The 12,406-nt window shown below is 38.5% G+C and overlaps 1 protein-coding gene across 7 annotated transcripts in view; it reads right to left on the reverse strand.

Moving 5' to 3' along the window:
• Nucleotides 1–382: 382 nt before the first annotated feature.
• LCOR (ligand dependent nuclear receptor corepressor) overlaps nucleotides 383–12,406 on the reverse strand; it is a 68,563-nt gene continuing 56,539 nt past the window's right edge. For 6 of the 7 annotated variants that reach the window (XM_083149616.1, XM_083149619.1, XM_083149622.1 and 3 more), the window contains one exon: nucleotides 384–9,117. In XM_083149616.1, the coding sequence (XP_083005742.1) occupies nucleotides 4,611–9,117 (4,507 nt within the window). In that variant the 3' untranslated portion in view covers nucleotides 384–4,610. Of the gene's footprint in view, nucleotides 9,118–12,406 lie in introns of all 7 variants that reach the window. The other variant, XM_083149618.1, reaches the window with a different exon arrangement.

A 12,406-nucleotide genomic window follows, 5' to 3' on the forward strand; every position in this document is an offset into this window, starting at 1 on the left:
CCATATACCACCTCATTGTATTATTTATAGCAGCGATGGTCAAGAGTTGTACGATTGTCAAAACAGTTGATCGCCACCATACATCGCAGAGTATCCACTATGTTGGACAAATCTGCCATGTCAACTGAGATCGCATTTTGGTCACAATCATCAACTGCGGTAGCCTATACAATCAGCAATGGTTTAGGGCAATCACCACAAAATCTTCAGACTGCCCCAATCCATCATTGAAGTATGGGCAGCTTCAGAGGCCAGTCATAACCGGCGTTTGCAGAAAAAAAAACAAAAACAAAAAGACATTTACATAATCAGAGAAAAGAAAAGCCGAAACAAAAAGATAATCAGTTGATTTATATAAATACAAAAAACAAAGAAAAAACATTGTATCATTTTATCTACTACAGTATATCTTAAATACCCGAAAAAATCAGAAGTCAATAATCCCTTAACATAATATATTTTCACAGTATCTGTACAGTTATAAAAAAAAAAAAAGAAGCAAACTCTAGATCCCCAAAATGTGTTTTGTTTAAAATGACACCGCAATACAAAAATATTGAACAGCTCAAAAATCCCTGATCCTTTCTCAAAGAGATGGCTCTGAACACATGTCCTATCTGCTATGAAGATCACAAAAACACACAAAAAAGACATATATACGGTAACAATGTGCAATAGCAGCTATGTACTGCCATAAATACAGGACAAGTCATCATGGTCATACTAAATGCACTAAGCTTGTGAATAAATTAAGCAGAATAGGCTCAATCCTAACATGCATGCTTGCAAAAAAACAATACGAACACACAGACAATAGTATGCACTGCTATAGGATGTATTGCAGCAGTGTCTGTGCAGCTAACGAGGGCTAAGCCCCATATATTGCACCCTGATGGCACATTCCAACGAATGGGCAGCACATTCTGTATTCACCCAGTTTGTAGATGCAGGAACCCGTGTTTGGGAATAAAGGTTTCCTATTTTATACATAGTGTCAGGGCTAGGAGGCCTGAGCTTTACCTAGCTGGAAAAGATTTGGCCTATAACCCACGTATCTCACCATGTATATTATTCATTCCATTTTAATGCTAGGGTCAGATGTTGGTTACAAGGGTAAATTATTCTTAAGTTTGTATTACGAGTGGACACAAAACCACAGGATGGAATAATTATTGCATCAGTTGCAGAAATCGAAGTGTAACAATTGCAGCAGCCACAGCAGTGTAGAAGGGATTTGTGTTGGAAATGTGGAATGATGGGATTTTTTGCACACTTTGACAATCAGATATTGTATTTGGCAAGCAAACTGACCTTCATTCTTATTCATTTGAAAAAAGAAAGGATTGTCTTGTAATACAGACATATGGCCTTGTCTTTTAATGAACAAAAGGGACTGGAAACACTCAAATCTATAGCTTAAATTTTGTGTGAAATAGCACCAGATTGATTCAGAGGATTACTGCTAGCTTTCTAGTGTGACGGGCAACTAATTACGGTCACTAAGTTTTTATTTACAGTAAGACTAATGAACTAGGTGCGACAGTTTTGTCCACGTAAATCTATCCCATGTGCGCAACTAGTAGTGTTACACAAAGGGTGAGCGCCTTGTGACAGTAGTGCAAGATTCTTTTTGTATGACTTTTTCCAAAGCAAAGTGATGAGAATAGGATGCACAAGTAGCTTTTGCTGATTAAAATGACAGGCAGCATTCCTCTATTATATGAGTGACAGTGGGAGTATCTGCCTACGAAATGCAACACTAAAGTGTTTTCTAGGAAAACATTGCAACCAGGCATTTAGTATGCAGATACAGCCATGGTTACACACAGAAAATACCAATGTAGCATTTTGTATGCAGAATTAGGCAGGCCGCATAATTTAATCAGCATAAGCTGCTTGTGCATCCTAATGGATATGCATATAAACGCATTTCAAAAAGAAATCATTGCCTGTAAAGACACTTGGTGTGACCAAGGGCTGTTTATAGCAAAAGGAGACTAGGGGGTAAATTTACTAAAGGTTTTAAAAGTGAAGAGAGGGCATGTTGTCCATAGCAACAATTGGATTCAATTATTTTCTATTGTGCAATAGAGAAACTATGGCTAGAATCTCCACTTTTCACTTTTAAAACGTTAGTAAAAATTTACCCGTAGATGTATATGGAAACAAAAGTTCTGAAAAATGGGAAAAATAAGGATTGATTCCTATGGTAAAAAAAAGTGTGATTTTTTTTAAATACATGTAGGTAGCATGCACAGCTCTTCTGAGCAGTTCATTAGAAGCAGGAAAACCTCAGCTAAGCAGAGCAGCGAGTGAAAGGGGGACTTCCAACTGTAGACACTCGCCCCCCCACTACTAAATCAGGACAGTTTGGAGGTATGGTCAAAGTCTGCAAATATTTTTTCATATTTGCGGATGTATGGGAAGGGGACTTAACTTTCAAAAGAAGACTAAATCCTGCCATGGTGTGCTTGGTTGCTTTGAAGCCACGTTTGGAAACTTGGAATCCAAAAAGGTTACCTAAAATCATTTACATTAAAAAAAGGTTATACAGTGAATTTCACAAGTGTGCTCTAAAAAAAATGGATTGAACAGCAGACATTGTTAAAGATTAAAAAAAAAAAAAAACTGAAATACCATAGCACCTTCTATCTGGACGTGACCGTTCTGGAATGTTAACAGTCATGATTTAACAAATAGATCTAAAAGCATTTAAAAACTTAACCTTAACCCTTTGAGTGCCAACATATCTGAGAGATGTTCATGATATCCAATAAAAATACCAGCAAAGCTCACATTTGGTATATAAATTAGAATTAAAATGTGCAAAAAAAAAATATTTTCTATATACGGTAAACATTACAGGTCATTATGATGAATACAAATTTTTTAAGTGGGCAATTTTCACACCAATTTTGCTAAATTCACCTGGCACTCAAAGGGTTAAATACAATTATGTCCACGTTATATCATATAGGAAATAAAGAGGGAAAAAGGGTTTAACGTTCTACTCCCTAAATCAAGTCTTTTGAACCTCACCAGTGCAAAATCTGCAATAGACTGCAGAGTAAAATCACATTTAGTTTTAGTTACGGCCTGTGCGCTACTCCCAGAAAAATATTTGTGTCTACCAAATTCAAGCATTTCTGAACACACAGCAGAAAAGTACTGATTATTTGACATTATACTCATTCAGTGGAATTTGTTGTTTTTTTCCCCAATTGCATCCAAATTAAACTTTGATTTAAAAAAAAAAAATTACATTTCATAATTCTTAAACTTCTTTTTAAAAAATGGTGTATTTAAATCCGTCTTTCCCGATGAGACACTGGAGAAGAAAATGTATGCTTAAATTTTTTTTCTATAAAAGGTTAACATTTTTAAGTTAATGCTAATACAAGAGTATCAGTTACCAGTTCAATTGTGCAAATTCAATAAAATTCAAGCAAGTGCAAATTAGTTGTTATATAAATAGTATATTTGTGACCTAGTTGCATTTATGTCCAGGATTAATGACCTGACGAACCTGTTTCATAGACCTATGAGTTTCAGAAAATAAACTGGACAACATCACTAGCACACCCATCCACCCTTACACAGTGGTCTTGTCTTCCATCATGGTGATAGTGTCAGGATAGGGGTATATTTACTAAAGGTCGATTTAAGAAGGAACAAAAAAATTCCTCACCGATTAAAATTGATCTTTAAAATTGATGCTGGGCTTCCAGGTCTAGAGCAAACATTTACTAATATTATAAAAAGGAATAGAATTGAAAAAATAATTGTACGTAAATGTGTGTTTTAGCCCTGGAAACCGAACATTGGTTAGGATACATTTTAAGCGACCTGAAATAGCTATGAAAAAAAAAAAAAAAAGACCTTTAGTAATTATAGCAGTCAACGTTCTAAAACTGTATTGACAACATGGAAGTTAAATAGTGTGCTTTGCTACTTACCAGAATTGAAATATCTAAAGTCTCAAATTAGTTCTAAGCTAATTTAAAATATGCCATCATTTTTCATGTACAAGAAAAAAAAAGTGTAGAAGTGTGTGATCATGTTGTGCCTGATTTCTACTATAGTACAAGTGCTTGTGCGTCAAGTATTAAATGCAAAGCATATCACACGGCGTGTCATCTACTAAAACGAAATAAAAAAATGATAAATAAGGCACTGTACTTTTAAATGACATTCACTGTTCAAAAAAAAAATTAGGACTGAAATAACTTATTTTCTGAGCACCAAAAAAAAAATCGGTACTTATGTAATATCTGGGCTCCCGTTTTTCTTATGAGACCGCGTCCCCTCGCCACGCTTCGGGCACGGTGGCTCGCTGCGCTCGCCACACTATATAAAAACAACTCCATGCGTAGTTGGATAGTAGGGGTATGAAAAAATGGGGTGCATTTAACATGGGAGCCCAGATAATACATAAGTACCAAAAAATCAAATCTTCGCTTCCCTTCACTCCAAGCTTTACACTGTTTAGAGAATAACAGTTAATGGTAGAAGGGCTTGCTACAGCTTATAGAAGTCCACAATTAATGCAAATTATGACTGTACAACAATAACCAGGTAACAGTTTGAGTGGGTCATTTTAAATTAAGTGATCATCTCTTGCTGTGTGATGAGTCTATTTGTGACCTTTCTTTACGAGATGTGGCATGTTTGTTTTTGCTCTTTTTAGAAACTGCAGATATTTTTTGGTTCACTTCCTTCTTCCTTGGCTGTGAAGATGAGGTCCTACAAATTTTCTGCCTTGACAAATTGGAAGGATTTGGTTTCTGCTTAGAAGATCTCGTTTGACATTTATGAATGGCAAGTTGCACATTACAGGAATGTTTTTGGATAGATACTTTGGGGCCCCTTTTCTTCAATATGTCTCCCTTGCACACTTGAGCTTTTGTCCCAAACCTCTTTGGAGCTTGGGTTTTGGAAATAAAGTCTTTTTTTTTTACTTTATCAACTTCAGTCTTTGTTGCTGGTGGATTTTTATGGACACCATGTTTACTTTTTTCTAACACTGGCTTTGTTTCAATTTTTTGCTTCTTACTTGGGTGTACAACATGTTTCGCCATGGAGACATCTTTGGGACGTTTCTTTGCTTTCGGCTTTTCACTAGTTATTGCATATTTGTGGGCAGGAGAATTTGTGACAGTTTGTAAACTTGATTTATTAAATTTTTTATTGTGGTTTGTTTTTCGGTCAGATTTACGGATCACAGTTCCTGCCTTTTGTTTAATTGCTGGAGCAGTCTGAAGTCGTAAGTTTTCCCTGAAGTTATTGTATTTTCTTAAGATGCGAGCACTGGTTTGTTTTTTAGTGTGAAGTTGAGATTCCACATTTTTGCAGTTGGGGGTTCTTATGGTATTTACAGGATCGTCAAGTTCTACATTGCTCTCTATAATTTTAGCCAAAGTCTGTGGAGTTTTGGCAATGTTACGAACTGGGAAAATCGAAGCAAACTTCTTCAGATGCTTTTTTAAACGTTCCGCCTGTAATGTGTGGGGATATAAACTTTCCTTGGAATGCCTCTGAATCGGCATAAGTGGCAGCTGATGTTCCTCAGGAATCCGAGTGTTTATTTTCTTTACGATCACTAAAGACTTTGTCTCTGTTGTTTCCAAGAACCACCTACAAATGTCTGATACATTTAAAGAATTCATAAACAGCTTTTGCATCGGAGAACATCGGGTCACTTCCGGCAAACTTTTACTTTTCCTCACCCTTTTCTTAGTTTTCCAAATCTCTTTTAATTTGTCGGCTTTGTTTTTAGACTTGGTTACATTTGCAGCTTCTTTTTCAAGTGGAACCCAGCTTTTATGAAGGGACATGTATCGGTTATTAAAATTAGAGATACGCTCTTGATTTTCTTCTTCAGAACACCAGTCTAAAAATTTGGGTCTCTCTTTGTCTTTTGCAGGGAATTCTGTTTTTTTAAAGGAAATGACATATTGCTGGTCATTGGATTGCGTAGACTTATTAAATTGAATGGGTTGTTTGACATTTTTTTTCGACTCAGCCTTTAAAATGTTAGTATTGCAGAATTTAATTTCACGTTTCTCTAAGGCTTTTGAGTAAACATTTTTTGTGCTTCTTTTTGAAAAAGGTAATTTATTTGAAACATTTGAAGATACCAGCATATTCAATTTCTCAAGTTCAAACTCACATTTACTTTTTAAACTACTTGTATTGCCACTACTTCCTTTATCTTCCATTCTTAAATCATCTTCTTTATGTTCTATGCCAAAATATACTGTTCGTTTGTTTGAACCCATTTCAAAACATATTATGATATTTTCTGTCATTTTACAAGTGGAAATATAATTCGTTTTGGGCATCCTTTCTGAAAGCAACGGTTTACCTTCGGCAAATGGATTGTTCAAAAAATGCCCAAAATGAGGTTCCCCATCTGGCACTTCATCAACGGATAACTCAATAGGAATTGAAACTTTATGTTCTGTGTTTTTTGGGGTCTCAAATTCCACAGACCTCTGTGTTGTGTTAGTGCTTGGAAGGATATGGATTACCAGGGAAGAATTTTTCTGTGAAAACGAGTCGCTGGGGGTTCCTCTGCTTCTCAGACATCGGTCAGAAGGAGCCGGAGATTTTTTTAACTTCCTTTTCGATAGGGTTAGAAGTACATTAGGATTTTTACTGTCAATCAAAGAATTGTCCAATGGGTCTACTTTGCCTGCATCAATGATTTTTCCCTCATTACTCACTTTTGTTTCCAACATCTCCTCAGCCCTGACATTCTGCTGGTTTATGAATGAATTACCCGTATCACAAAACTGATTACCTCGCATTGAAGCAGTGTTTACATCCAGTTTAACATCAGTGCTACTACCTGTTTTAGCACATGTATCGAAAAGGTCTTGATCGTTAGTACTACTTCTGTGTAGACTATTGCCAGGAGTTGATAGACTCCATTCATTGTGTGAAGACTTTAAGGGTTCTAAACGCTTCAATTCTTTATCACATTTAGGCTTTAATTCTACAGAGCAGTTATCAAGTTTATTTTCTACAGTTTGATCCTCCTGAAAATGTTTCAACAGTCCTGAATTTATGTTTAAGTTTTCATTAATCACTTGCTCAGAGCTTTCTTGCAAATTACCAACAAGACTTGTACAATTTAGATAGGTCTGTAATGTTTGAAGACTTGCTTCTTCTGAATTATTGGCCTGATCTCCTGGGATGGATTCAGAATACATCTGTCTTAATGATTCCTTTACAGCTGTAACTTCAAGATCTGTAATCATCGCTACAGGACAGTTTTCAAATAAGGACATGGAATCTTTAAGACCGGAATGAGAATAGGATGCTAGACATGAAAGATCTCGATCATCAGTTCCAATTTGTAGTGAAGTGGAAGCAGCGTCAACAGCCATTTTCATTGGAATACTCTCACCTGTTGTCACAACATGCTCTGGAATCAGAGGCTTACTCTGCAGAGAAACCGTGATGTCCACATCAAGTGATGGGTACTCTAATTTGTCCCCTTGACTCATAAAACCACTGGAAAGGTTTACATTAACAAGTGGATCTGTAGAAAGGTCAATGTCAGATACTCTAACTTCATTGTCTTTTCCAGATACAGAATCATCATTCGTACATAGTGCCGGAGTATTTACTGCTGACATCTTCATATATGTCTCAGGATGGTCATTTGGGGACATTTCTTTTTCAGTTAGGGATCTTGTAAAATATTTTTTTTCAGGTTCAAGAGGGAAGATTGATATTAAAGGCTTTGCCAAAGAATCTACGGACTGTTTAGTTAGACATGAAATTTGGTCAAGATGGTTTCCAGGATTGGTACATTGGTCAGAATCTGGTCTATGGTCAATAACCATGTAATTTTCTGGTAGAGCATGAATAGCTGCTTTTTCTACTATGGTCTCTCCTAAATGAACAACAGATACGGCATCTGCTGAAGGCAGAATCTCTGAGATCATTCCATTAGGAATTATTAATGCTTCTGTAATATGTAAGGCAGGATTTCCTTTGTCTTCTACTTTGGAGCTTCTAACCAATGTGCGAACAGTGGATAACTCACAGCAGTCACCACCAAACAGATACCCTCGTGTGCTTTTCCTTGCTGTGCTTCGTGGACAAATGAATGACTTTTGACTCTCGAGGCTACATTCAGCTGAAATTGGCTCACTAACATAAACAACATCACAATGTTTATCAAAATCCTTCTTCCTCACACATGGTGTGTTTTTACATCGGCCAGTTTTCGAGTGCTTTGTACTGTCATGCGACCTGACTTTCTCCAAAGCTGGAACTGAAGTTTCACCAAGATTCTGAAAATTCTCAAATGCACCATCACAATGGCCTAAATGGCTTCCAAGCTTCTTAACAACTATAGCATGCAAGGAATTTTCTTGATTAAGTTTACAGTCATTGTTGTCTTTGTCCAAACATGTCTGTTTGGGGATGATATATTGTGCGTTTTCCTTGTCTGAGATTTTAGGAGTATTTGTAGGTAATTCAGAATCCTGGGAATCACTCAGTAGGCCCAGTGCAGAGTTGCTGTATGAAAGAACGGTCTGATTAATTTCAGCTTTTTGACTACCACAATCAACTTCACTTACTGATAAAATTTGAGTGTCATCTTCTGAGGGTTTAAGATACACATGATTTTTTTCCAGTTGGTCCATGGAGTGAACACAGTTTTGTAATAATGGACAATTTGTGAGGACATCCTCTTTGGAATCTGGTGAAAGTGTGGACTTTAAAAGTTCATCCAAATTTTGTACAACTTCAGTATGGAAACTTTCCATTTCTTTTGCACTTCTTGGCATTTCTACAGTATTTGATTTTCTGGGTGTATTTAAACAGACTACACTTGCTTTTTTATATAAATCCACAAGGGAATGGTTTAATTTACTGCCAGAACAGGCATGGCCATTATCTTCATCTCTAGCATCCTCAAGATCAGAAACTGAGGAACTGTGACTTTTCGTCTTCATTAATGTTTCCTCAGCGCACAAATTTTTTAACACATGAATAAACTGCTTCTGGTGATGCGAGCACAGCTTAACTAAGAACTTTTCCAGTGTTAAACTTGTGGAGTTGTCGTGTTCCGTTGCCTCGCTCTGTGAATCTTGTGTGCTAGAACGAGACAAAGTTAAAAGTTAGAGAGGAAATTATGCGCACCTTATGTAAAGACAGTAGTCAAACAAATTCCTACTCTGTACTACTTAGGAAAGATTCAAGAAGACCAGAGTGCAAGGATCTAGCCTGCAAGACTTTGGAGGTCAACTAAATAAAATATATTATAACATTTTAGCAGCACAGTTACAAACTCCTGAATACAAAAATTAGAACTTTGAAAACCCCCCAAATCACAGGATTGAGGATCCCGGACGGCAATATATCACATGTGGGCATGTGATCCTATTCCCCCACCAGGGCAGCCGAGGGGGTGGGGGGGGGGGGGGGGTGGGGGAGAGCGGGTACTAATTGCTCAGGTCCAGGCTTGCTGGAGGGGCTCAGTGGGGAGCAGCAGTACACATGTACAGCATGTGGTGTGCGGACAGCAGGCCAGGCGCAGCATGAACGTCTCATGGACAGCGTGAGAGCTTATGCTGAGCCTGCTGTCAGCACAGCACACTCTGTAGGTGTGTGCTGCTGCTGAGGGAGGGGGGGGGGTGAAAAACACTGACTTTAGAGGGTTTTTTTTCCTCTCCCCGTAATAATTTTTTTTTTTGGAGGGGGGGGGGGGGGGGGGGTGCATACCTCTCGGCTGCCCTGTTCCTCACTTCCGAGAGGCTGCCTGTGTCAGAGGTCAGACCAATCTCTGACTGATCCAATGCGCACGGGATTGTGCATCGGATAGGATTTTAAAAACACATCCAATATGGCCACTTTACACCCGATTTCTCAGCCCAATCTGTTGAATCTGGTGAAAAGCTGCCAAATCTGACTAGTTGATGGGGGCCTTTAAGCCAGAATACCACTAATTTCTTCTAAATAGGAAACATATCATTTTTTTTGCGGCTGGCACTCACGGAGATAATTGACTAGAAGCAACAATGAAGTGTGGCCAACATTTCTGGGGAGCTTTTCCTCTCTCTCTATATCTATCTATATCTATATATATCTATATATATCTATATATATATATATATATATATATATATACATACACACACATATATTATACACACACACACAGTATATATCATTTTAACTCCTTCAATTGTGAATTATTAAACTGGAAAACCACTGGAAGAAATGTATTTTGTCACATACAATTTAACAGGTATTTATTACTAGTTATTGATCTATTGCACAGCTCATTTACCATCATAATTTTGCCAATCAGTGCCTGTATTTTTTTTTTTTTTTGCATTGAGATTTATCAGGAGGTATTCAATTAGTCACGATAGTGCAAAACAGGGGATTTTCATGATCACCCCTATTTAATTATTTTGCAAAAAATCCAGCCTCCAGTTTGTGTGTGAAAATACATAGGCCCTGCAATAAGCCATGGACCTACGTACTTTCGCTGCACTTATTGCAGCTTTGAGGGCTGTTTACCAGGGATTATGCTTAGTGTGCATAATCACAGATAACTCGCAGGTATCAGGGCTAATTGAATAGCCCCTGATAAAAAGAAATTTGCTTCTGTAAATTACTACAGCTAATCAAATACCTAATTTAATGTGAAGAATTTGATCAATGTGACACTGCTGGCAGAAAAGTGCATTTATAATCACTCTAAAATTATTGTGTGTACACAGCCAAGATATCGAAAAAGTGGCTTCAGGACAACTCTGTGAATGTCCTTAAGTGGCCCAACCAGAGCCCAGTCTTGAATTCGATTGAACATCTCTGGAGAGATCTGAAAATAGCTGTGCACCGGTGCTTCACTTCCAACTTGATGGAGATTGAGAGGTGTGTAAAGGGAATAGTTGATACTGCCCAAAGACGTAATTACTGCCAAAGGTGCATCAATAAAGTATTGAGCAAAGGTTGTGAATATGAATGTACAGGTGATTTATAAGCTTTTTTTATTGTTACTAAATTAGCAAAAACCTCCCAAAATCTTTTTTCACGTGGTCATTAAATTCACACAACTTATCTAGAGATCGACAATGGCTTACCTACCTAGAGAGAGAACAAGATAGCTCTGAAATTAAAACGAATGGGCTAAAGCAGATTAACTAGTTTTAAATTGTTGCTGCACATTATACCTCGGGAACAGTAAAGGCCCCCACACAATAGAACGATTCTTGTGGCCGATTGTCCGATTTCCTACCGATCGTCCGATATATCGGGCGAAATGTTTATCGATAATCGGCCAGTTATTGCCGATTATCGGTGGAAAAAAAATTAGTTCTAGTGTGTGGGGGCCTTTACACAGAGGCTAATTAGGAGTGGCTATGAAGCCTCAGTGGCAGAAATGTACACACCCATAAAGGCTAGTGGTGACCGTATATGTGTAACTGCTCCAAAAAATAAAGGGAACACTTAAACAACACAATGTCACTCCAAGTCAAATTACACTTCTGTGAAATCAAACTGTCCACTTAGGACGCAACACTGATTGACAATCAATTTCACATGCTGTTGTGCAAATGGTTTAGACAACAGGTGGAAATTATAGTCAATTAGCAATACATCCCCAATAAAGGAGTTGTTTTGCAGGTGGTGACCACAGACCACTTCTCAGCTACTATGCTTTCTACCTGATGTTTTGGTCACTTTTGAAACTTGTGGTGCTTTGACTGTAGTGGTAGGAGGAGACGGAGTCTACAACCCACACAAGCGGCTCAGGTAGTGTAGCTCATCCAGGATGGCACAGCAATGCGAGCTGTGGCAAGAAGGTCAGCGTAGTGTCCAAAGCTTGGAGGTGCTACCAGGAGACAGGCCATTACATCAGATGTGGAGGAGGCCGTAGGAGGACAACAACCCAGCAGCAGGACCGCTACCTCTGCCTTTGTGCAGGGAGGAACACTGCCAGAGCCCTGCAAAATGACCTCCAGCAGGCCACACATGTGCATGTGTCTACTCAAATGGTCAGAAACAGACTCCATGAGGGTGGTATGATGGCCCGACGTCCACATGTGGGGGTTGTGCTTACAGCCCAACACCGTGCAGGACGTTTGGCATTTGCCAGAGAACACCAAGATTGGCAAATTCGCCACTGGCGCCCTGTGCTCTTCACAGATGAAAGCAGGTTCATGTGACAGACATGACATGTGACAGACGTAGCAGAGTCTGGAGACGCCAAGGAGAACTTTCTGCTGCCTGCAACATCCTCCAGCATGACCGGTTTGGCAGTGGGTCTGTAATGGTGTGGGGTTGCATCTCTTTGGGGGCTGCACAGCCCTCTATGGGCTCGCCAGAGGTAGCCTGACTGCCATTAGGTATCGAGATCCTCAGACCCCTTGAG

Source organism: Crinia signifera, chromosome 6, assembly GCF_055691185.1.
Source record: "Crinia signifera chromosome 6, ASM5569118v1, whole genome shotgun sequence".
In the NCBI taxonomy this organism is placed as follows: Eukaryota; Metazoa; Chordata; class Amphibia; order Anura; family Myobatrachidae; genus Crinia; species Crinia signifera.